This window comes from Ornithodoros turicata, chromosome 6 (assembly GCF_037126465.1).
Source record: "Ornithodoros turicata isolate Travis chromosome 6, ASM3712646v1, whole genome shotgun sequence".
NCBI classification, from domain to species: domain Eukaryota; kingdom Metazoa; phylum Arthropoda; class Arachnida; order Ixodida; family Argasidae; genus Ornithodoros; species Ornithodoros turicata.
In genome coordinates this window covers 19,953,983-19,978,136 of record NC_088206.1, presented here as the reverse complement: position 1 = coordinate 19,978,136, position 24,154 = coordinate 19,953,983, and the positions used below count along the sequence as shown (strand labels likewise).

The following is a 24,154-nucleotide window of genomic DNA, read 5'->3' as shown; positions in this document are numbered from 1 at the left end:
CCATTTTCATGCTCTGATAGACGAGAAGTTTTCTACGTTTACGGCAGCATATACCGATGGCGCATCCCAAAACAACAAGTCCGCCTCAGCATTCGTCATACCATCCGAAAGCGTAGTGCACGGAAGACGCCTTTCACATCCAACCTCCTCCACAGCTGCGGAACTCTATGCCATCCTTTTCTTTCTACAACACATCGCTGATTTTACACACCGGGAATGGGCAGTCTTTACAGACTCCAAATCTGCACTTCAAGCAATTTAAAATTCCGGCATACGAGACCCATCCGCACCCCTAGTCACAGATGTGTTAATGGCTTACCACACTATCTACGCCGCAGGCCACAGGCTAGTTCTCCAGTGGGTTCCAGCCCATTGTGGTGTCGTGGGGAACGAGCAGGCCGACAGCGCCGCAGAAGCGGCACTCTCGTATCGGAAACGGACCCGTATTGCTCTGCTGAGAGGAGACCGCCGTTCAATTCTGCGACGCCTAGTGACACCCCTGGCTTCCCGCCAACGGACAACCGACATTCTTCCACCCTCTATGTTGAGCAGAGTTGATCCAACGCTCGCCTTCCGCATGCCACAAAACACCTCTCGTCAAGATGCTGCATTAATCCACCGAATGCGCCTCGATGTGGCCTTTACAGCTCAGTGGCGTTACCGCTTGAGACAAGTTGACTCTCCCACCTGCTGCCACTGTGGTGCTCTTGAGGATCTAGAGCACATTCTTCCTCATTGCCCCCCCCTACCAACCTTCCCGAACCACACCCTCCGAGTCTCTTCGTCAGCTGGACTCTCGCTCTTTCTCCCTATCGAAATTGCTTGGTCCCTGGCCCAATCCAGCCCAGCAACGCTCTGCGCTCACAGCTCTTCTGACATTTCTGGACACCATCGGACTTCGATCGTTATTATGAAGGGGCTCGTTATTTTATTCCCCCCCCCCGTCCCAACCAGCAATGGGGTAGAGTATCGCCTGTGGCGATGGAACTCCCCACTCTCCAAGGTCAACAATAAAGTTGTTGTTGTTGGCCTTGAAATGGCGAGAACACGCTGTCGAGTATTCTGTTGAAGGCAGGGATGGGCAGTATTTACATGCATTGTAATTAAAGTACTACTTAAAACATAAATACCACACATATTTATATTTAAATACAGCGTAGAAAAACATATTTATAATTATATTTAAATATCCGTTTTGGGGTGTACTTAGTCTTGTAAATACATTATAGATACTCCTAAAACAAAAATACACAAATATTAATAATAAATCAAAATATATACTCCTAAAAATATACTGACTTATGTTTTAAACATGATGTGTATTTGACCTTTTGGGAAGAAGGGCGAGTTTAGGGCGCAGTGTTTGAGCTAGCATGCAGGCGAAAAACGATTTTAGATGACAAGCATTTCGCTGCTGTCGGAGACAATGGTCGCGGCTGATTACCTTGTTGTACGAAGCATCTTCGTCAGCTTTTGCTCATCGGCACCTGTGGAGATACTGTTCTCCTTTCCGAGTCTGCTTGTACGGCCGAACAGAAGACGCGTAAGTGATGCAGTCCTCAAAAATCTTCTAATATTAAAATTACCATGATAATTTAAGAAATAAATACTGTTTTTCCATGCTGATTTGTTGTTATAGTCATCGTTATTTCTGTAATTCCAGATGACATCTCCCTCACAATATTTATGTATGGTAGTAGTTACGGTATTTAAATATGCATTATTATATTTTGTATTTAAATACTCATATCTAAAAGTGTATATGAAGAGTCTTTAGACACTTTCAACAAAGCATTTTGTATTTATACTTAAATACTCAAAAAATGTATTTATGCCCTGGACGGAGGCCACGGTTCATTATTCGTTCTTTAGAGAGAGATGAGTAAAAGGTACTCTGATATTAGATAAAACTATTTATGGTGCGTGCCATTGCATGCCATGTGCTGCCATTTGTAAGCTACACCGTATATGAAATGAAACAATCGCAATGAAGCTACTTGTGTCAGGACGCAGCGATACATTACCAGCCACTTCTCCCGTAAGGAAGCATTTGAGCGGAACTCGTGTAAGGAAATACTTGGGTCCGACACTGATTTTCTTCGGCTTGCAAAGCGGGAGGGTACAGTACATCGTCACGTCTCACGTCTGACTAACCATGCACAGGAGACAAACACTGCCCACCATGTGAAAACCAGCCAAAAACCAAACTCGAATGACAGCAGCGATGGTATCATCATAGCATACGTCGTCTGCCGAGGGTCCCGTATTCAGCGCCACAAACATGCGCCGGTCGCTTGGCGAAACTAAATCAGCGGCGCTGGGGCTAGGTGCAAGAGTTATGGTCGTGTATTATAGAGATGGTCGTGGGTGAAAAAGCACAAGAGGTCTGTGTCTATATAAAGTAATTTAATTAGTAAGTCAACACATAGGTCACTAGTAATCCGTACAGCACGTCTACCTGATTGCTTCAAAACAAGGGTCATGAAGAAAAGGTCCCCGAATTCCGGCTACAAATGAATACGTCTGCTATATAAATAATATATTAATTCGAAGTAGAGCTGCACACCATCCCGAAAACGACTTCCGCAGCTCCATTATCATCCTCGCTTGAGAGATACTCGATAAAAGCCAGTCCTGCCTTGCCAGTATGAAAAACAAGTCAAAATTGCTCGGTTTGTGCAACTTCTCTACCCATGTACCCTACGTCCAATTTTTACTGATCGTACATGTAGTGGATACTTGTTCAAGAAGGACGAACCAAGCAAGGCAATGAATCTTAGCTGTGGGTACTTGTAACTTGTTGTCAGGAGTCAACCACGGAAGCAGTAAGAAGCCAACTACAACTTATACACGTACCCGCTCCTAATACTTTTTTGATTCTGTGTTAGCGCCGCGAAGCAACTGTGGCTAGGAGCAACGCCACTCCTAATTGAAAGAGCAATTGTGAAGTGAAAACGTTTTACAGAAGCTTGACGAGGCAAAAATTATAACAAGTAGATGAATATATTTTAGAAAAGAGGTTGAGGTGAGGTGAGGAAGATACTTTAGAATGAAGGTTGAGGTGACGTGAGGTGAGGAAAATACTTCAGAAAAAAGGTTGAGGTGAGGTGAGGAAAAAGTGTTCTGGAAAATGTTGAGGTGAGGTGAGGTGAGGAACATTTTTCAGAAACAAATTGTTCCTCACCTCACCTCAGCATTTTCCAGAACACTTTTTCCTCACTTCACCTCAACCTTTTTTCTGAAATAGTTTCCTCACCTCACCTCATCCTTCATTCTAAAGTATCTTCCTCAACTCACCTCACCTCAACCTTCTTTCTAAAATATATTCATCTCCTTGTTATAATTTTTGCCTCGTCAAGCTCACCTTAACTAGAGTCACTAAATAAGCTTAGCTTATTTAGTGACTCTAACCTTAACCAGTTTCTGTAAAACGTTTTCACTTCACAATTGCTCTTTCAATTAGGAGTGGCGTTGCTCCTAGCCACAGTTGCTTCGCGGCGCTAGCACAGAATCAAAAAAGTATTAGGAGCGGGTACGTGTATAAGTTGTAGTTGGCTTCTTACTGCTTCCTTGGTTGACTCCTGACAACAAGTTACAAGTACCCACAGCTAAGATTCATTGCCTTGCTTGGTTCGTCCTTTTTGAACAAGTATCCACTACATGTACGGTCAGTAAAAATTGGACGTAGGGTACATGGGTAGAGAAGTTGCACAAACCGAGCAATTTTGACTTGTTTTTCATACTGGCAAGGCAGGGCTGGCTTTTATCGAGTATCGCTCAAGCGAGAATGATAATGGAGCTGCGGAAGTCGTTTTCAGGATGGTATGCAGCTATACTTCGAATTACTATATTATTTATATAGCAGACGTATTCATTTGTAGCCGGAGTTCGGGGACCTTTTCTTCATGACCCTTGTTTTCAAGCAATCAGGTAGACGTGCTGTACGGATTACTAGTGACTTATGTATTGACTTACTAATTAAATTACTTTATATAGACACAGACCTCTTGTGCCTCTTCACCTAACTGCATTGCCATACTAAAAGCCCAACTTGTGGCAATACGGAATATATGCCATTATTTGTGCTTATTGCGCTTAAAGCGCGTGTTGTTGCCTCCACTTCTTACATCAGTCTCTGATAAGGTCATTGGTTGTCATGTACTATCGTTCTAAATAATACGGGTGAAAGATATCTGCTTACAAACTGACTAGTTTGGCTTTGTTGAAATCTAAACACTCAAAGCACACGGAACTATACTGACTTGTTCATGTGTCTCACATCATGTATGTGATTCAACTGACTAGTTTGATTGTGTTGAAATCTTAGCTAAATACATAAAGCACACATAAGCTATATTCACTTGTAGGTGTATCTGATTTGACACGTCTATCATGTATCTGACTCGACTGAAAGTCTGAAACTAACGCGCTTCCAGCGAACACATTTTAGTGTAGAGAGCCTATGTTCACAGTACAAAAACATTTCTGCTACATTGGTAATTGAAAAAGCTGGCTCTCGGTACCCTTTTAAGAGATCGCTCAATTGAAAATAGCCGCTCCACATCTCCTCAACCCCCTCTTAAAACTTTTTCGTCACCTCACCTCAATCTCGGAAATTTTTCCTCACTCACCTCACCTCAAAGTCCTTGTCAAAAAAATTTTCCTCACCTCACCCTCCTTCTCGAAAATTTTCCTCACCTCACCCTCCCTCTCGAAAAGTTTTCCTCACCTCACCTCAATTTCCCTTTTAGAAATCTTCCTCACCTCAATGTGCGTGAGGTGAGGGTGATGTGAGGGTGAGGACACCCTCACCCTCATTTGCCCTCGTGAGGATGCCCACCTCTGACTGAGTGAAGCCATACAGCAGGCGATGGCTATTGGCCGCTGTTACTTGAGTGTTTGTTTGGCTCATGAGTGGGACAAGAAAAACAAAAGGACGTTACGTTGCGTAGATGAAGGCAGACGCACACCAAGTTTCCTTTTTTTTTCGTGTAAAGATACGCGACAAAATATTGCAAAAAGCTTGACAGTAAATGGCCAAAATTCAGTCTGCAGTTGCATTAGAATGGAAAGAGGTAGGAAGTCAGGTGAAAAGCTAGTTCACACACACGAAAAAATAAAACGGTGTCAGGCTATAGCTGATATGGAACACTTCCCCAAATGTCAGCTTTTGTGACGCTTTCCCGAAACATTTCCCTGATACCGGAGATCAGCAGAAAGGGGAAACCCCCCCCCCCCCTCAGAACTACTCCTTCAAGAACAAATTAAAAACGGTCAAGATAATTAAAATACATTTGCGAAGAAAATCAACAGCGTAGCTAGAAAAATACACGACATATTTCTAGAGGGGTTCTATGGGTACTTTTCATGTGGGCGGTACCAGCGGCACGGCGGAGCGGGTAAGGCGTCCCGCTTGTCGGTGGTAGTCAAGGTCGTGCTGAAGACTGGGAGGTCGTGGGTTCGAATCCTACCACCGGCTGTGCTGTGCGAAGTTTTCCAAAGAATTTCCAGACTAATGTCGGCACAGTTCTCCCTGAAGTCGGCCCAGGACGCATACCAACTCCCCCACTCCTTCCTGGTGTCTCTCGATCTGTCCACATCTGTACGCCGCTCATAGCCACAGTTGCTTCGCGGCGCTGACACGGAATAAAAACATGGGGAGGATTTCCCTCTCCCAAACGAGATTTCGAGGGGTTGAAGTAATCGCCCTTCTTGCGACGCCATTGTTCCACGGAAGCCCCCTCCAGACGAATGTTTGGAAAGACAAAAAGACAGCTCTTCCTGTTCTAGTACGAAGGCCGTCCTTCGATGATGCCCAGATGTCTGTCACGCAATTCCGGAAGGTCTGGATGTTTCGCATCCAACGCCTGCCATTGAGATTTCCTGACTGAAAACCACCACAACCTCCACCCACACGCACAAAAGGAATAAACTGACCAAGCAGTCCTCACTAGGTCGAATCCTAGGTTTATTATCCAGCTCGAAAAAAAGCGCGAGCCATAGTCAACACCGCACGGGGTGGAACATTAATGCGTCGCGTGTCAGCGAATACACTTCACCTGAGTAATGTCCAGCGAGTAATGGCGCAGCGATATACGACACCGTGTAAACCAGTGCAAACCACAAAACAGAAAAAAAGACTAGTTCCTGGGCTCCGCAACACGAATAAAAAAAAAAAAAAGAACATGACATGGAAATACATAGTTTACGGACTTTCGCCAGTTCAGGACCTGTGGTTTTTTTGCCGAGCGACTCACTGTGCTGGTGCCATTGAAGTGGTGTACTTTGTGACTGCCTTCGTTCCTTCCGAAACAGCATGACGCGCCAGCTCACCGGGCAGCATAAGGCGGGCCACAGTCTGGATTTCACGAGCAGTGATGGTGTGCCTCTTGGTGTAGATTGCTAGCCGAGCTGACTCGTCGGCCAGCTTGTCCAAGATATCGTTGACGAAGCTGTTCATGATTGCCATGGCCTTGCCGGATATTCCAGTGTCCGGGTGCACTTGCTTCAGTACTTTGAAGATGTAGGTGCTGTAACTCTCACGTCGTTTACGGTGCCGTTTATTCACAGCACCTGTGACCCCGTTGAGGATTCCAGGCTTTCTGCCCTTCTTCCGATTTTTCGGCGCCGAGGTGCTGCTGGTGTTCGGGGCCATGGTGTTACCGTGAGTGCACTAATCTCGTCAGACGGAATGCACGCAATGGCTACTATGGCTTAAAAACGAACGGCATATGCACGTGCTGGAAGATAGTGCTGGGAATTGCTCTGATTGGCTTGTCCTCCCGCGTCACATTTCACACCATGTTCACCACTATCACTGAAAACGAAGTTTGAAGTGCAGAAGGCATTTCTGCATTTCATTTGGGTCGTCATTTTTTGCACAACCTTGTTAATTTCTCAACATTTGACCTGTGTATAACTGTCAGTGACTGCACTCAACGTCATTAGGGGTTTTGGTTTCTAAGCTAGATGAGGGCATATGGCATCGCGGTAGCATCAGCAATGGCGCCACACACTTGCTGTGCTAAACTTGTGTAAAGCAGACATTGCTGTGTGATGAATTGTAATAATTGTGTGTGAGATTCTACGTTGAAATGTCACGTGCAGCAAGAAAAGTCGCATGTGCCGTATCTGGCGGTGTTGACAGCACCGTGGCAGCATATTTATTGAAACAGAGAGGTCTGTTCGCCTGCGGCAGTGCTCCAGCTGAGGCTCGCCGGTGTCTTACGGATTTCGTAAAGTACGGTATTCTTTTGGCTGGGTTGCGATTCTGCAAGTCAGCTTCACCTTATTATCGAAACGAATTTGGTGGGGCAAGGCGAGCTACCATGGCCCCATTAATAATCTAACTCAACTTGTCGCTAAACTAACGAAGTTTATGATATCTTGAGGTCGGTTTAGTGAGGTTAGATTAATAGGGGCCATGGCAGCTTACCTCGTCCTCCAAATCCGTTTCGATAATGAAGTTGGGAGGGCGAGGGAATCTGCCACAGCCGCAGTAATCTAACCGAACTTGGTACTGAACTAACCTAGTTTCTGGTGTCTTAGGTTAGTTTAGCGATAATCTAGTTAATCTAATTATATCTATAATCTAATCTATAATTCTCCGACATTGTCCTCAGTAGTATTAACCGTTTTGTTCCAATAACAAGACCCCGGTCGAACAGTTACCCTGTCTGGTTTTCGCGCGAGCTGAAATCGCTTATGAGACGTAAACTTCATTACCATAGGAAGTACAAGTCTACTGGACGGCATGACTGGTATGAAAAATTTAAAGAGACACGTAAACATATTAAACGCATCTTTAAGCGTGACAGCCGTAATTATGAGAGTTTCGTTCAGTCGTCATTACTCACAAACCCAAAATCGTTTTGGAAGTACGTAAAAGACCGAGTCTCCCCTCCATCAAACTCTATCACGCTCAAGCAGGGCGGATGCCTTCTCACGGAACCCTCTGTTGTAGCTGAAAGGTTCGCCGGATTCTTCTCTTCAGTTTTCACACCAGTCACAACAACGAACAGATGCTTTGCATCATCTGTTTCTGCTCCAAATCTCAGCCTTGCTCACTTTCAAATAGAAGAATCTGATGTTAAACGTGCCATCTCGGAGCTGAAATCGAGCACTTCAGCCGGCTTTGACCGCATTCCCAATTTCATTGTAAAAGGATGTGAGCCAGTGCTTACCCCTATACTTGCGGCTCTGTTTAACAAGTCGTTAAACACATCTACTTTCCCTTCATGCTGGAAAAAAGCCATTGTTGTTCCCATCCATAAAGGTGGTGCGCCAGCTGAGGTGTGCAATTACAGGCCCATATCCTTGCTATCTTGTTTTTCTAAGATATTTGTGAAGGTGGTGTTCCGACATCTGTCTTTTTACTTTCATTCGTTTCTGTCTGATTCACAACATGGTTTTACTACTGGCAGGTCCGTGGAAACTAATCTTGTGACTTATATTAACTATCTTAGCTTGCACATTGAAAACCATAAGCAGGTTGATTCTGTGTATTTTGATCTGTCTAAGGCCTTTGACACTATTAATCATGAATTGTTGATCACAAAGTTGTCACTATATGGTGTCTCACTTTCACTCTGCAAATGGTTTTCTTCCTATCTCTGCGGCCGGTACAACATTGTTCGGTACAAAGATGCATATTCTCATCCTTACTACATGACATCTGGTGTGCCCCAGGGATCTACCCTTGGGCCATTACTGTTTAACATGTTTGTTAACGATTTGCCAACCTGTGTACTTAACTGCCACGTCCTGCAATATGCTGATGACATTAAGTTATTTCGAGTCATTGATAACATTCACGACTGTACCGCTCTGCAAGATGACATTTCACGGATCCATCGTTGGTGCTCAAACAATTTGCTTAACCTGAACATTTCTAAGACAGCCGTCATCTCTTTCACTCGAAAGCAGCATCCATGTCATTATACTTACTCTCTCGACTCTGTTCATATTAGACGTGAATCATCCATTAAAGACTTGGGTCTTCATCTTGACAGCTCTTTAACTTTTCACACGCATGTAACTCAGCTGTGCAACTCTGCGATGCGTAAACTCGGCATAATCTCGCGGATCACCAAAAACTTTCAGGATCCATCTTGTTTCCTTCGCTTATTCTTCTCCACCGTAGTCCCTCTTCTTGAATTTGCATCGGTGGCCTGGAACTGCCTCAGTATCACTCAGTCCGCTGACATAGAAAACGTTCAGCGACGCTTCATCTTTGTTTTTCATCTTCGTCATCTTGGCTGCAGCACTTACTATAACTACGATCATATACTGAACAAACTCTCGATCCCCACACTATCTCATCGCAGAACGATTCGTGACTGTCATTTCTTGTATAAGCTCATACATTCTGTCATCGCCTGCCCCGAACTACTATCGTGCATCAACTTTCGAGTGCCCTCACGTTCTCTGAGGTCGCATCTTCTTTTCTATCCTCACTCTTTTGCAAAGCTTCATCCAATCAATCGTTTACAACTAATGTTTAACTCCGCCTTACAACACCATGACATCGACATTTTCGCTCCTTCTCGTGATTTTCTTACTAGTATTAGTGCCATTGTTTCTATTTAACTTCGTTTGTTTCACCGTTAACCTTGTTGGCTTTTTGTATATTTTACTGTCGTTTTGTGTATTTTACTTTCTTTGTTCACATGTATAACCTTATGTGGTGCACCAATTAGTAGACCCTAGTGGTTGTTTTTGGGTACCATAACAAAAATAAAGTTATTATTATTATTATTATTATCTAGGTTAGGTTAATGTTAGCGGTGTCTACGTTAGCTTGCCTTGCCCAACGAAATCCGTTTTGATAATGTGGCGAAGCCGACTTGCAGAATGGCAGCGCCAACCAAAAGAATAGGGTGTATTCACATGACTTCAAATGCCATGGCGTTGGTCACTTTTTCGGCGCAGCTGGAGATTATCTAGCATTTGCTCAAAAACGAAGCCTTGAATGGTGTTTCGTCGTCCGTACCCTTCTTTTATCCCGAAGATACTTCGTCATTGTGGCTCTCACATTTTCCTTTATAAAAACTATTGATGTTGCATTCAAAAAGAGCGTTTTTTTTTCATCTTTCAATGCTGCTGGCACGAAAAGTGACCACCAGTAGGAGGAGCTTAGGAGCATGCCACGTCGCAATGTGACGTAGGTGAAAGCTCCCTGTACCCTGTGTACTCATACTACTGTTACGCACAGTTACATGTATAATGTAATGTGTAAGACAAGTTACATAAGTACCACATGTGTGCTGTTGCTTCTTCCACCTCAGACGCTGGCTCACGTTTGAAAACTATGTTTTTTCTTTTTTTCGCATTGCTCGATATCTTCACGATGCTAGGGGTTGGAACTGGGGCTGAACCCGGGCTGAAACGATTGGAGAATTTTCTACATTCAAACGGAATTGAATTAAATCTGAAGCGTTTACCGATTTGTGAAACGGTTCAGGTGGAATGTTTACTTAAGCAAGCCAGTGCTCCAGCGAGCAGCACTTTCTTTTGCAAGTGACGTGGCATAATTTAAGTTGTTCCATCACAGTTTGAGAGACTTATTTGGAGACAGATTCGACGAATATACACCAGCCGAAAGAGACGTGAGCAAGGTTTTGATGTGATAATGGTTTCATTTGAGCGTGACCAGTTTCTTCTTGAGGCTGCAAATAAATTCAATCTGGTTTGGATCTTTGTTCTAGTCCCGAACCTTAATTGTACCGACGAACGTTAACCCCATCCTAAAAAAACAACGGTTCCAACCCTTGCACGATACGGCTTCATGTATCCTCACAGCAAAGTTGGTACGACAATTTAAAATGTGAGAAGTGACAATTCCGTTCATTTCATTCAAAAACAGGGCACGAAGTCACTGGAGTTTTCATGAAAAACTGGGATTCTCAAGACGACGATGCAGAATGTTCTCTTGATGCAGACTTGGAAGATGCACACTACGTCTGCAAGAATTTAAATATTCCGTTTAAGGTGGTCAACTTTGTAAAGCCATACTGGCACCATGTATTCAGGTAACCCTCATATTCTTGAAACGTTACCATTTCGTCTGTCACTGAACTTTCAGCTTGTAATATTTGCTCCAGTACCATGCTCCTCGAGTACCAAAGTGGCATCACTCCTAACCCAGACATCCTTTGCAACAAAAAAATAAAGTTTGATGCATTTTACAAATACGCTATGAAAGACCTTCGCTCAGACGCCATTGCGACGGGACACTATGCTAGGATTGCGCAGCTCCCAAATGGTGGTTGGTAAAAAAAAAACTTTTTACCCGAGGTCCCGTTTTGCTTTAAACCGACACGAACGCACTCCTTTTGTTTGCACAGACGTTAGACTTCTGCGAGGAATTGACACACAAAAGGACCAGACATTCTTCCTGTCTCAAGTGGAACAAGTTCCTCTGCAGAATGTGATATTCCCAGTTGGGGAACTGAAAAAGTCTGAAGTCAAGAGTATAGCAAGTGGGATAGGTCTGGAGAAATTTGCAAAGAAAAGAGAGGTAAGCATCTCTTTTTATGTTGCTAATGCATGCAACGCATGGAGAAATATTGGTATGCTGAGGAAAAAAATGTCTGGAAAGATGGTATCAAATTTGTCTTTTTTTGTGTGTGTGCCATTTTTTTTTGTCATTTTCCCACCGCTGCGATCTAGAAGAATGCTTCGGTATCATTGCTGGTTGCAGCAGTTGAAATAATGAACTTACCAATCTGTAAACAATTTTAGTCACCAGACCACCCTTTTGCCAGATTGCCCTTTGTTGGACACAAGAAAGTGTGACATTGCACATCATCAGCAACACTTCCACTGCTCTTCAACACAAAACAAAAGGGGGCCAAATGTTGAGGCCTCATTTATTATGTTTATTTATTATGATACGAAGGGCATTACGTGTGGGCAAAAAGTATGGTAGTTGCAGTTACACGTCTGTCCACGTCTGTACGCCCCTCATAGCCACAGTTGCTTTGTGGCGCTGACACAGAAAAAAAAAAGAAAAGCAAAAACAAAAAACCCTTCACTTATCCAGATCCCACGCTATCCGGACAAAACACACGGGGAAAGGCGATTTGCCTTTGTTTATCCGTGCCTCAGTTTCTGGATCCGGACAAGGATTTCCAGGAACCACTGAGGAAAATACCCTACAGCTGCGTTCACTTATCTGGATAGTTGAATGCAGAGCCGTATACTAAAAGGTATTCTGTCCATTAATGGGTCATACCTGACGCTCCACCCAGTTTTTCAGCTTTCTGACCAATGGAGTGTTGAAATATGGGACACTATCAATCAACCTATCCTCAATATTTATCCCCCTGTCCAACATGGGCAGCGCCATTTTGGGTGGCAAGTGGATTGGATGGGATTGAAATGGATACCTCTCGCAATCTGCAAAACTAGTGGATTTTTGGTTGCAAATTTGATGAACACCACCTAGGGTGCGTGGCGCACGTCGGGAATTGTCGTCTGCTTCCGTCGTCGTACCGCTGCCGGCAGGACCACCTACTGGGACACATTCTGTCGTCCTATCACGTGTCGTGATAAAACGCAAACCAATCAGTGGAGCGAAACTGTGATTGACAGGTCGAGCCTCGTTTTGTGACTCCTCCCAATGGCCAGACTCCCTTTTAATATACGGCTCTGGTTGAATTACTGTATTAGCGACCCCTGGCGGTGACTTTTGTAATGAGGACTGAGCACAAAGTGTGCTGCATTTGTGTCCGGTGTTAAGTCACAGACGGCGTGTGGCCTGCATTTCGTCAAAACGGGACGATTACCTTGAAAAATTTACCCTTTTTCCATCGTACGTGTGTGCACCACGTTGACCGATTAAGTTGTTTGACGCTGTTAGGAAAGGTTATTCGAAGGCTTTCAATAATGCCTTCGGCCATGCGTGTTCCTTGTCAGCGAAAGCGTTGAAGATGAGCAATTAGCGTGGTAAGCAAAGTTGCAATATGCAAGAAGAAATGAAGCACACATAAGAAAATTCCTGATCCAGGAGTGGGGAACCAGTATTGTGACACTTCAGGATGCACAAAGTGCACTGAAAACAATTTCAGAATTTTTTGAATAGAAGAAAAATTTTTCTCAAGTTAACAGCATAGATAGTTGTTTGCAGGAGCTGAATGTCTGTGGTAATTTTATGCGAGTGATGATGGACGGTTCTTTATGCCTTCCGAAAGAAACACATACTTTGTTGGCAACTGATGACTCATTTCGTCTAGAGTTTTATTTATCCGGATCTTTCACTGTCTGGTCATTTTTGCTCGGAATGGCACGATCTGGATAAATGGGGCCTGAGTGTAATGGTTTTGTCAATTAATTAATCTGAGAAAGTAAGAAAGGAAACAATGGTGCAATTGTTGAGAACCTGAGGTCAGTACCAGTGACAATGGAAGATCTTCTTCAAAAGAAAACCGTGAGCAGTGTAATTTAGCATGATAGAGAAAATATTTTGCTTTTTTCGGATAATGTAGTCAGGAAATGTGGGTATAGCTGGAAATGGGTTGTGGAAGATCATCTGAAATGGGCAAAGTTGAGAAAATGTGCAATGAAGGAAGTACTACGAAGATACTCGAGAAATAGGAGTAGTCAGAAAGAATGGTATGTGCACGGCTCTGTTTTTAGGACAAATGATGTATCACAGATAGCATAAACATATTCAAATTTGGGTTATATTAGGAGGCGTTTAACATATTTAACGGAGGAGGAGAAAGATTAAGACTTCATCTGATGAAGCCTATAGATGAGATAGCATTTTGAATGGTAGATAGCAGTGATGGCCAGTAGTTAACTACATGTAGTTAAACTACCTGATTGTAGTTAAAAAGTAGTTATCAACTACTTGGAGAAAATGTAGTCTGCAACTACTATTTCGAGTAGTTAACTACAGTAGTTAGGTTGCTGCAGGCGCCAACTGCTTCCGATTTTGCCGCAAGCTTTACGGTACGATTGTGCTTCCGATTTTTACCTCGAGCTACCTGTTTGATGAGAACGGAGGTGCAAAGCAATTGTGCCGTGCATGTGTACTAAATCTTCACTTTTGTCACTGCTTGTGATTCATATTTAGGTGTCTAAGAAAACGCTACAGAATGGGATTGGTGTTGATGGACAACGTTAAGTAGTTAAAGATGTAGTTAAACTACATTGCAGTAGTTAAAGAAGTAGTTTTAACTACCTCCCCTGAAAAGTAGGTGAACTACTAGTTAAACTACTCAATTGCAAAGTAGTTAGTAGTTATAGTTAAACTATTGTAGAAGTAGTTAGTGGCCATCACTGGTAGATAGAACGTGTAGTCTACATGAGCTCCAAGGATGGCCAAGATAAGGCAGAAGGCACTGATTCATTCCTTCATTCATGGTTCATTCCATTCACTACTATTGAAATTACTGAAACTATTTCCTATTGAAACAGAGTAGTGTACTTGAGTACTTCAAACTGCTATTTCAGAGTACGGGCATCTGCTTTGTTGGACGAACGGATTTCCAAGTCTTTATAAACAAGTACGTGGAACCACAGAGAGGAACCTTTGTCGACATTGATACTGGAGAGGTTGTCGGCCATCACTTAGGTACGAAATTAAGCTTTTATACTGAATCACGTAGCACTGGATAAGCTAAGCTACTGGATTGTGTTAGGTGTTCATTGTTGGACACTGGGACAGAGATGCAGCATCGGAGGCAAGAAGTTTCCTTACTACGTTGCCCGTATGTGTCCGAGCACGCACACGATCCTGGTGGTATGTATCTTTCACTTCTCACCATATGAAGCTTAGTTGAGAAACTTTGTGGGCTGTCTTGCTGGAGCTTCGTCGCTGCGTACACCACGATACAAGACATACCACAACGTAAGGCAACCTACAAATTGCAAATGAGGTGTAGGGAAATCAGGGTGTCGAACCGCAAAAAATACGGGTTCGGTTCGGGTTCGCGTTGTTTTGATTTCGTTCCGGTTCAGTTCCGGTTCGGCCACGCCAAAACTCGAACCAGTTCGCAAACCGGTTCGCAGCCCCGAACCGGTTGGCGAACCGGTTCAACGCTTCCGTTTTATATGTTCCATAAAACTGATTTTATCAGGAAATGCGTGGCTAATAGCTTACTGCTGTTGTCTGCATTGACGTCTTTAGCGGTGATGTAGCCCTTTAGCGAGAGAAATGAGAAATGGATGAACACTTATTGCAAATAGAGTCCACGCTGTTGAAGCGATGTAGTCCTGCTACTTTCTGTTTCCAAAATCTCTTTCTTCACACGCACAGTGCCAGCAAGGTACACTTAAAGGAAGCCTAATAAGATGGACAGCGTAACATAGACGACAGTACTTGCCGGCACACTGCCTTCGCAGCGTGAATCGATCTGAAACCGTACTGAAGCATGTCGAAAATAAGCCTGCCAGCCTTATACCTAAGACACACGGGCGCTCCAAAGGCCTTTTCACAAAAGGAGTGCCAGAAAACGCTCGTTGCACCCGTTATCGTCTAGCAAGCGAACCTTCTGATAACGGCAAAATGGGATGCTGTTTTCATGGTTCGCTTATCAAACGATAACTGGAGCCAAGTGCGATTTTCAGCACCCCTTTTGCAGAAAGGCCCTTAGAGCGTGCCGTGTGTCTTAGGTATTACTCTGTCCGAGCTCACAGCAGTGTACTAGTTAATCGACAACACAAAGGCAATGTGTCACGACATAACTGCGCTACCAATAAGCAGAACCACATTTATTTTTCAAACCACGACCAATCAAACAGGCACCGTTCTGCGTACGCTCCTTCTCTACTTCTTATGTTTCTGACTTGTTTAATTTGCACTGCTCACATGTAAAGGGAAATCTTGGGTGCTTATTTGATCACATATTCGTCCTGTAGAGCTATATAACTGGCCTACTCCATTCCTGTTTCATTCTTAGGCGTGGCACCTCGTCTCTGAAGAGTAGACGCCGCAACGCGTGCGGGGCGCTAGCCGCGGCGCTCACAAGGACAACTGCGCTTCAACATGTTAAAAAGACGCTGGAAGTATACTTACTATACGTCGTCGTCTGACTGCTAGGTGAAAATTTCGGAAATCCATGATATACGCGGGTGATGATGATACCAATGTGTCTTCGTTCGGGGATAGAGAGGAACTCTTATGCTGACTTCTTTTATGTCCGAACCGTTTTGTTGCGAACCGGTTACCGCTATTATTTTTTACGGTTCTGCTCCGGTTCGGGTTCAACAGTGTCATGAAAATTTCGGTTCGGGTTTGGGTTTGGTTCCAGCAAAAATAACGGTTCGGGTACGGTTTTCGGTTCGGGTTCGGTTCGACACCCTGAGGGAAATCTTTCACACCTGAAAGGGGCGAACCTAGATCGATCATACAGGAGATAAGAAATGAATATTGTAATAAAGGTAAAAGGATGAAGCAACAATAAAACAGTTAATTGCAAGCTTTCTTTCATGAGGCTGCACTTCTTCAACTGGAAAGTCACCAGTAAGACATTCGTCATGCATGTAGCACAATCCCTGACAGCAAGAAATGCGTAATGCCCGTAATGAATGAATGGTTAACGTTCCTTGGAACCAGTGGCATGGTCGAGAGGGCAAAGGCGTGCGCTCGTTGGTGATAGCCAAGTGTTGTGTTGAGGACTGGGTGGTGGTGGGTTGGAATCCTACCACCGGATGTGCTTTCTGAGGTTTTCTCTGGGTCCTCTGGCAGACTTTCCGGACAAATTTAGGCACAGTTCCCCCTGAAGTCGACAAACGATGTGCTGCTCGCGACACGGTTGTCTGGAATTAGCGTCCCGCTGTCTATCCAATCCTAAATCTCAAGATATTGCAAGAGCATTAGTTTCGAGTAATAAACATGTGCAGCATATGGCCTACCTTTAAATACGAGGGGTGTTCAAGTCAAACCGGGACTTTCTGTCTCCTGAGTGTACAAATGGCTAGCGCTACTTCTTTTCCGTCATTTTCACACGCGACAGGCCTCCGCGTTCAACACGTGGTGGTCCAAAGTTTGTGCAAAACAAAAGACACGTGCTGGACAAGATGGCCGACAACGAGGTGAGCGCGCACATCGAACAGCGAACTGTCATGAAGTTTCTTGTGAATGAAGGCGTAAAGTCATCTGAAATTCACAGAAGACTTCAGGCTCAGTATGGCCACGATACACTTAGCCGCAGCAAAGCGTTTGAGTGGTGCAAAGGGTTCTGAGACGGCCGTACATCAGTGCAGGACGATCCCAGCCGGGGCGGATCAGAGCCCAGTGTCAGAGTTCCTGAGAACATCCAACTTGTGGAGCACCTGATCCTCAAGAACCGACGGATAACATATCTCGAACTGGCTCGAAAGACGGACCTTTCTGTGGGAACGTTGAACACTATCATTCATGAACACCTACAGTTTCGGAAAGCTAGTTCCCTGCGGGTCCCTAGGCAGCTCTCCGTGTTTGACCAGCAGAGAAGACTGGAAATCTCCCAAGAGCTATGGTACCGTTTCGACACTGAAGGACAGCCGTTCCTTGATCGGATCATCACGTGCGATGGAATGTGGGTGCACCATTTCACTCTTGAGTCTAAACGCGCATCAAAACAGTGGAAGCATCCGGGCTCGCCAGCTCCCAAGAAGTTCCGAAGCACCCCATCTACGGGTAAGGTCATGGCCACGGTTTTCTGGGACAAGGCTGGCGTTGTTCATGTTGATTTTTTGCCCAGTGGTACCACCATCAATAAGGGATATTACTGCCAGGTTCTCAGGGATGTGCATAAGGTGCTGAAGCGAAAGCAGCCGGGCCTCATCACCAAGGGAGTCCTCCTCCTACAGGACAATGCATGCCCGCATACAGCGCATCTTACAACACGCACCTTACAGGAACTTGACTGGGAGTTGCTGCCACATCCCCCTTACAGTCCAGACCTCGCCCCCAGCGATTTCAATCTCTTCGGGCCACTGAAGGCGTTCCTTGGGGGCCGCCACTTCAGCTGCGACGACGAGGTAAAAAATGCGGTCCGATCATGGCTGCTTAGCGCTGGTAGAGATTTCTACGCTGCTGGCATCCAAGCCCTCGTGAAACGCTGGGACAAGTGCATTAGTGCAGCTGGAGATCACCTTGAAAAATAAAACTAATTTCTCGCCTGTAAGTTGTGGGATTTGCTCCTGCAAGTAGCCTTCCCCACCGGGGTGTGGTCTAAATAACCGGTACGTTCCCTATCGCCAATCAAGAATGACTCTGACACAGATTTGGAATAACTTACACTGCTGACTTTATTGCTGCAACGTCTGATCCCTTCCAAGTCCCAGGCACGAGTGACCCCTTCCTCCCCAGGATCCCCTCCCGCGACACCTTCCACTGACCTACTTCGATGCGCCAAATCAGCCCACTCGGCTAAACTGGCCAGTGGAAAACACCTGTGTCGCCAGGGATCGCCTGGGGGGGGGTTGATGTCACGGGACGGTTCCCCATGTGTCCCCCAAACTGGGTCGCCACAAAGTTCATTTTACTTTTGTGAAAAAATGAAAAGTCCCGGTTTGACTTGAACACCCCTCGTACAATATTGACACAACGTTTCGGAGGGCAACCAAGGAAGTGCGGGCTGCAGACACAGTGATCGACGATTTCAGACAACTGTGTCGCGAGCACTACACTAACCCCCCCTGTCTCCCACTGTTTCCTGCTGTCCTCTCTCAATCCCTCCACATCTGTACGCCGCTCATAGCCACAGTCGCTTCAAGGTGCTAACATGGACTAAAAATAAAATAAAAGATAACGTTTCTGGAAAATTTTTTAATAAATTTAAAGGTTCCGATTAAGGAAGGGTATGCGTATCATCCCAGGGGGCAACGTCCATATTGTGAGGGAATTTGTAAATCGAGGGTTCATAAATTGAGGGTTGACTGCATATGTGAGCATAAGCAAAAATAGGTATCTTTCTCGGTTACTTATTTTGCTTTTTGTCTCGCATGACCTGGAAGCTTTAACGTGCCTCATTCCCAGTTGCCTAGATTGAGAATGCAGTAAAAAACGGCAACAAAACTACACAACGCTATGGAACATGGACACTGGACATCACAAGGAACAAAAATTAACATGCGAACGTGGCATTGTTCACGCCATTGATCAGTATAGAAAAGGTCAGAAGAAGGTAGATCATATCAAACAACAGCAGGCTTTCTGTGTTATAGCTAGTGGCATCACTGGGGGGTGCGGGGGTACGATCTCCACGCTGTGGCATGCGCCCTAGTGAGTCTTCTGAGTACGACGACGAATACGACGAGTACGACGAGTACGAATTGACCTATGTACTGAGCACGACCTACCACCTTATAATGACCATGTAATAATCGGCTACCCCTATGAGGAGTTCGTCCGCACGATCTGCTATGGGTGCTACTCATGTGCCCATGAGATCTACATCATGATTGGACAACAGAAATTTGAACACGCTGAAGCGGACGTACGACTACCGTAGCAGACGACGGCAACAGCTCCTATGAAAACGCGTAGAATGATGATGGTAATAAACTTTTGAAAGGAGGGTCTCCCGTGGGACATTCACTGCTTGTACAAAAATACTAAGGTCATCTAAAGTACAAAGCATTGCAGAAATTGAGGGAGCAATAATCGGGCTGATGAGTAGCTCCACCCCTAGCTTACAAATGTGGCACTTGGAAGGGGGTGCCCATGACGTGGTCCTTATAATCTTGTAGGTCGTGGTACTGAATTACACAGTAAGACTGACTGTCACTAGGAGCTCTTGAGACAACAGCAATGAAATGATTTGCAAACAACAATTGAATAGAAAGTGTGATATTACGTCTTTTGATTGTTGTCTTCTGAATCACCAAAATTAGTCTCGCTGGAATTCATAAACGCTACGTATTTTAATGTGCTCACGAATGACCTCCGAAATTGCAGGCAGCAGGAACAAATCATCCCGCACTTTTCTGCAGCACGTTCCACACTTCTGCTCCACATTGGATCTGTGACTGGCCAGTGAGACCAGGGGAGTCGTTTACCTGCCTCTTCAAGACCCAGCATCCCGAGGAAGTGACACCCTGTACAGTCGATCAGGACTCTGACCTCACTCTCCATGTTAGACTTCCTGAACCGAGGCGAGCAATAACACCAGGACAGGTATGTTCAGTAGCGATTAAATGGTCAGTAAAGTGCACAAATTTCACTTTGCGGAATCGTAACTCGCTATGAAACCTCTAGGATAAATAATCGCTACTAGAACAGGTACATGATATTTCATTTACAATGATACATGATGTTTCATTTACAAGCACTGCTACCACGTTGTGAATTAAAAAGCGAGTAACAGAGCTGCCAGTTACCAACATGCTACTTTTCAGTACTTCGGTAAAGTGTGCCTTCTAATGCAATAAATTTGTTTGCTTCAATAAATGTGTAACTTTAAGAGGTTTAAGTCAATTCGACATAAAGTGGGAACTTGGATGTCCGAATGTCGATCTGAAGTTCTATACAGGGTGTCCAAGCAAAGTGTGAACATACTTTTTTGAAATATATATATACAGTCGTGCCTCGTTAATATGGACAACTCGAATTATGGACGATTTTTGTGAGGACCAAACTTATCCAATGCATTTTCATGTTAATATGGAAACTCGCTTTTCGGACAATGGACGGTCCAGCAAGGTACTAACCATATGTAGTCCATGTATTTTGGTCTCGTTATTATGTACGGTATCGGTATGGAAGGCAAGCCTCCCCAAAATCTACAGGATAGCTTTTTAAAGTACATAGAACGTTCTGCTGTGTAGCGAGCTACACCCCCCTTCGGAACCGTCCACAAGAACTATAAGAGGAAAGGAGGTCATTTGTGGACATGATGAGCCTGGAAAATCCTTTATTGCGTCAAGACTGTTCCAAGCACGTCCACGGGCGATCGACCTTCGTGCAAGGAGTTGTGCCTTTAGTGAAACAGACTTAGTACAGTCGCTTTGCAGCTTATGAGAACAGAGGCTGCACAGTTATCAAGGCAAGTTCACAGGCTCTGCGTCGACGACTTCAGCAACGTCGAACCAACAGTCACATCTGCTATGGCTCAAGCGGGAGTACAGACGACTCTTCAATTATTTGAGGGCTATGAGCAGCAGGCAGCTACGTGTTGGTGACGTTTTGCTAACGTGCAACGAAGTATACTTTCAAGTGGGCGCTAATTGCGAATTTTTTAAAATAAACCTTCTGTGTTGTTTTTGTTATTTCCTTGGTATTCGATAATATGGAAAATTCGCTTTATGGACGATTTTGGTCTGGGACGAAACTGCCCATATTAACGAGGCACGACTGAGATGAAATCAGTTGCAGTATAGCATATGCTGAAGGGCACTCCTTCTCCTCCTCCTGAAGGGCACTCCTGAAGAGGCGATAGTGTACTCTTTCCCCCTCTCACATTGGGGATGAAGGAAATACGCGTCTCTGTAGATGCGCAATGAACAAAATAAAGAAAAAAATGGTGTTCCTTCACGAATTTTTCGCAGCAATCTACCGAACGTATTTTTGTTCTGAAAACGGCAACGGTATCAGGTGACCGAAAGGAACAGATGTTCCCATTGGGACAACTTCGTAGCTTTTATAATTAAAAAGTTAATTATTGAAAGTTAATTAAGACATTGTCTTAGGCGTTTGCTAATGCCTTCCTAAGGAGTTCCCTTCAGCATATACTATATTGCAATTGATTTCATCTCAGAAAAAGTGATATATATATATATATATGTTCAAACATATGTTCACACTTTGCTTGGAGACCTTGTATAATGACCAGTGACTGTGTTCAAACGTGCAAAATCAAAATTGATTTTCTCTTTCAGTTTGCTGTATTCTACAGTGATGAGGTATGCCTGGGGAGTGCAAAAATTACAAAGTTGGGACCAAGCCTGCAGGATGACATTTCTGTCGGAAAAATAAATTGCAGAGATACTTCTCTAAACTAATTTGTGAATAAAGGGTAAGTAGTATCTGTTGTATGAGAATTTGTTGTTAGTTGCACCTTTGATCAAAAAATTAGGAGGCGCCATTTCAGAATTCCCCTTGTGACTTCATTTCTTTTGCAGAAGTTTTCAGTTGTGAATCATTTGGATCAGTACTGGCATCTACTTTTTGCCTCTGGGAGGACAGGTGGGAAAATTGTGTGCCATATTCTTGCTTCCCTAAAGGTATCTTTTTTGTGTGCCCCTGTGAGCGGGCTGAAAGGGGGCAGGTGCTCCCTCCCAGGTGCCCCCCTCATTGTAGATGTTTGCTCTGATTTGGATACATAAGACTAGTTTAAGGAACTAAGCTTTACATTCACATGATGAAAGGCTCTGGCACTTGAGAGCAAACACTGAAGGCAATCAACCAGGAAGCTCACGTCGATGCCAATGGTAGCTCAGTGAACCATTCTACAGTGGGGTGCACAAATTTGGACATGTGTTTTCTTCATTGTTGATGTACAAAAAGATGCGAGACATGCAAGCGTGCTTTTTGGACCATTTGCTCATCACCACCTTTGAGAGTCTTTTCCTCTGGTATGTTTCATCGTCTGGCCAAAGAGGATTTCAGAAGCTTTGGGATGTCTGGACCTATTGCCACCAAGACCTCTTGCATGTGTCTTAACCCTTCACTGGTTGAAAGTATTCTTTTGCATCGAAATAGGGTATTTACATTAAAGGGGCTCTAAACCGCTCGACGAACATTCTCCAGTTATTATGCTCTATGAAAAAACGTGGCTCACGATATCAAAATATGAGATTCATTTGCTCCTAGCGAGCGTCTTGATCACGAAACAATGCCATTGAAAGAGTGTAATCCTCGTGAGCCTCTCCTTCATCCTTGGAACGGGGACACGTCACCAGGTTCTCACGTATATCGACACCGCATTCCAGGCCCTGGAGGTAGGGGAGATCTTGATCTCCCAGCCAATGACGGGCCCCACTGAGACAAGCGGCAGCTCGCGAAGGAACTGGTTGCGGGAGCATCTCGGTGACCTCGCGGAGCAATATAACACTGAAAACATAGTGCGCATATGAAATGCAGCATTGCGGGCTTTTGGTACTGTTTGATCTGGCTACCTTGGGATTGACAAGTGGTAAGACGTTTAGAATTCACCTAACATCCTGATATTACAACAAAATCAATGTACATATAAGTGTCCGGCATTCTGAATGGTTGATGGTACGCGACGTCAAAATGACGTGTGGCTATTATTGCCTGGGCCTCGCAAGGCGGGGCATGAGTGCGAAAGAGTGCAGTGAATATTCGGTCGGTTTCGAGCCATTATTTAGTTTTTTTGCAACAACAATTTTTGGAAGACGTTCACTATCAGCAACGTATCACAACACATGAAAAAAAAGTGCACCTTGTGTACCTGTTTATTGCCCCTTTAATGGGAATTATCGTTCTCTTTCCCAGTGCCGTAACATTTGGAACTCTACTGTGCATTAAAACCTGTCTATCCCCGTTTAAACTTGTAAATCATAGCATACCTGTGCAGTTAGCAGCACTTACTTCAGCCACTGCAACATTGTCACAGAAAGAAATGCCAGTCAGTGTAAAATTTCTCTCGCATGAGGGGTTGGGCCTTCTGAAACTTTTATTAGATATCGAGTTCAGGAGTGAGTGTTTGCTATAGACGAGGGCATGTGATGGGGAAAAATCATTTCAAGTACGAAGAACATACTAAAATGATCCTCGTGCTCAGCAACTATAGGTTTACTTGTGTTTGCCCCCACAACTGTTTGGACATTAATGATATCATTGTAATCATAAAGGTGCCGACTGTGTGTGTGTGTGTGTGTGGAGGGGGGCTTGGGGGTCTGAGCCCCCCCCCTCCCCAGAACTTTCCCAGACGGGGCCAGGCCCCCTCCGGGAAGTCTACCCAGCTGACACTCAAGACGAAAGTTTTTAGAGGGATATTCTCGGAATAGCGTCTTTCATGCGAGTTATCATGAAAATCCTGTAAAAATTTGCCTCACCACGTCGCAACACAGAATTCCCGACACCCTGCCTGACCTCTGTGCAAGGACTGAACCAGATTATTGAATGAAACCTGGCATTGCATGAAGTGGTGTGTGTCAGACACTGCGTAAGATTTCGAGCGGAGTATACCACCTTTTCTTTTTCGTGCATGGAATAACACACCCAAAGGGCCATGTATTTGACGCAGTGTGTAGA

At 44.4% G+C, this 24,154-nt stretch overlaps 2 protein-coding genes across 3 annotated transcripts; one reads left to right on the top strand and one right to left on the bottom strand.

Moving 5' to 3' along the window:
* Positions 1 to 6,253: 6,253 nt before the first annotated feature.
* On the bottom strand, positions 6,254 to 6,655 carry LOC135398345 (late histone H2B.L4-like). The gene has a single exon (XM_064629760.1). The coding sequence runs from the start codon at positions 6,653 to 6,655 to the stop codon at positions 6,254 to 6,256; it is 402 nt and encodes a 133-aa protein (XP_064485830.1).
* Positions 6,656 to 6,980: 325 nt separating this feature from the next.
* On the top strand, positions 6,981 to 22,088 carry LOC135396368 (mitochondrial tRNA-specific 2-thiouridylase 1-like). 2 transcript variants are annotated; one of them, XM_064627300.1, is made up of 9 exons: positions 6,981 to 7,179; positions 10,865 to 11,030; positions 11,103 to 11,266; positions 11,346 to 11,518; positions 14,461 to 14,581; positions 14,649 to 14,749; positions 19,895 to 20,113; positions 21,814 to 21,950; positions 22,057 to 22,088. In XM_064627300.1, exons 1-8 carry the CDS (start codon positions 7,095 to 7,097, stop codon positions 21,934 to 21,936), a joined length of 1,152 nt encoding a protein of 383 aa, XP_064483370.1. In that variant the 5' UTR covers positions 6,981 to 7,094; the 3' UTR covers positions 21,937 to 21,950; positions 22,057 to 22,088. The 2 variants fall into 2 exon arrangements, with proteins under 2 accessions (XP_064483370.1, XP_064483371.1); XM_064627301.1 differs by having other exon boundaries at positions 7,151 to 7,240.
* Positions 22,089 to 24,154: the final 2,066 nt, after the last annotated feature.

What these genes read in the sequence shown, in the direction of transcription:
- LOC135398345 (XM_064629760.1), bottom strand. Translation starts at nt 6,655, where the DNA reads ATGGCCCCGAACACCAGCAGCACCTCGGCGCCGAAAAATCGGAAGAAG.
- LOC135396368 (XM_064627300.1), top strand. Translation starts at nt 7,095, where the DNA reads ATGTCACGTGCAGCAAGAAAAGTCGCATGTGCCGTATCTGGCGGTGTT. An exon ending in TACTGGCACCATGTATTCAG is followed by an intron (nt 11,031 to 11,102) that starts GTAACCCTCATA and finishes TATTTGCTCCAG; the next exon opens with TACCATGCTCCTCGAGTACC. An exon ending in GGTTGTCGGCCATCACTTAG is followed by an intron (nt 14,582 to 14,648) that starts GTACGAAATTAA and finishes GGATTGTGTTAG; the next exon opens with GTGTTCATTGTTGGACACTG.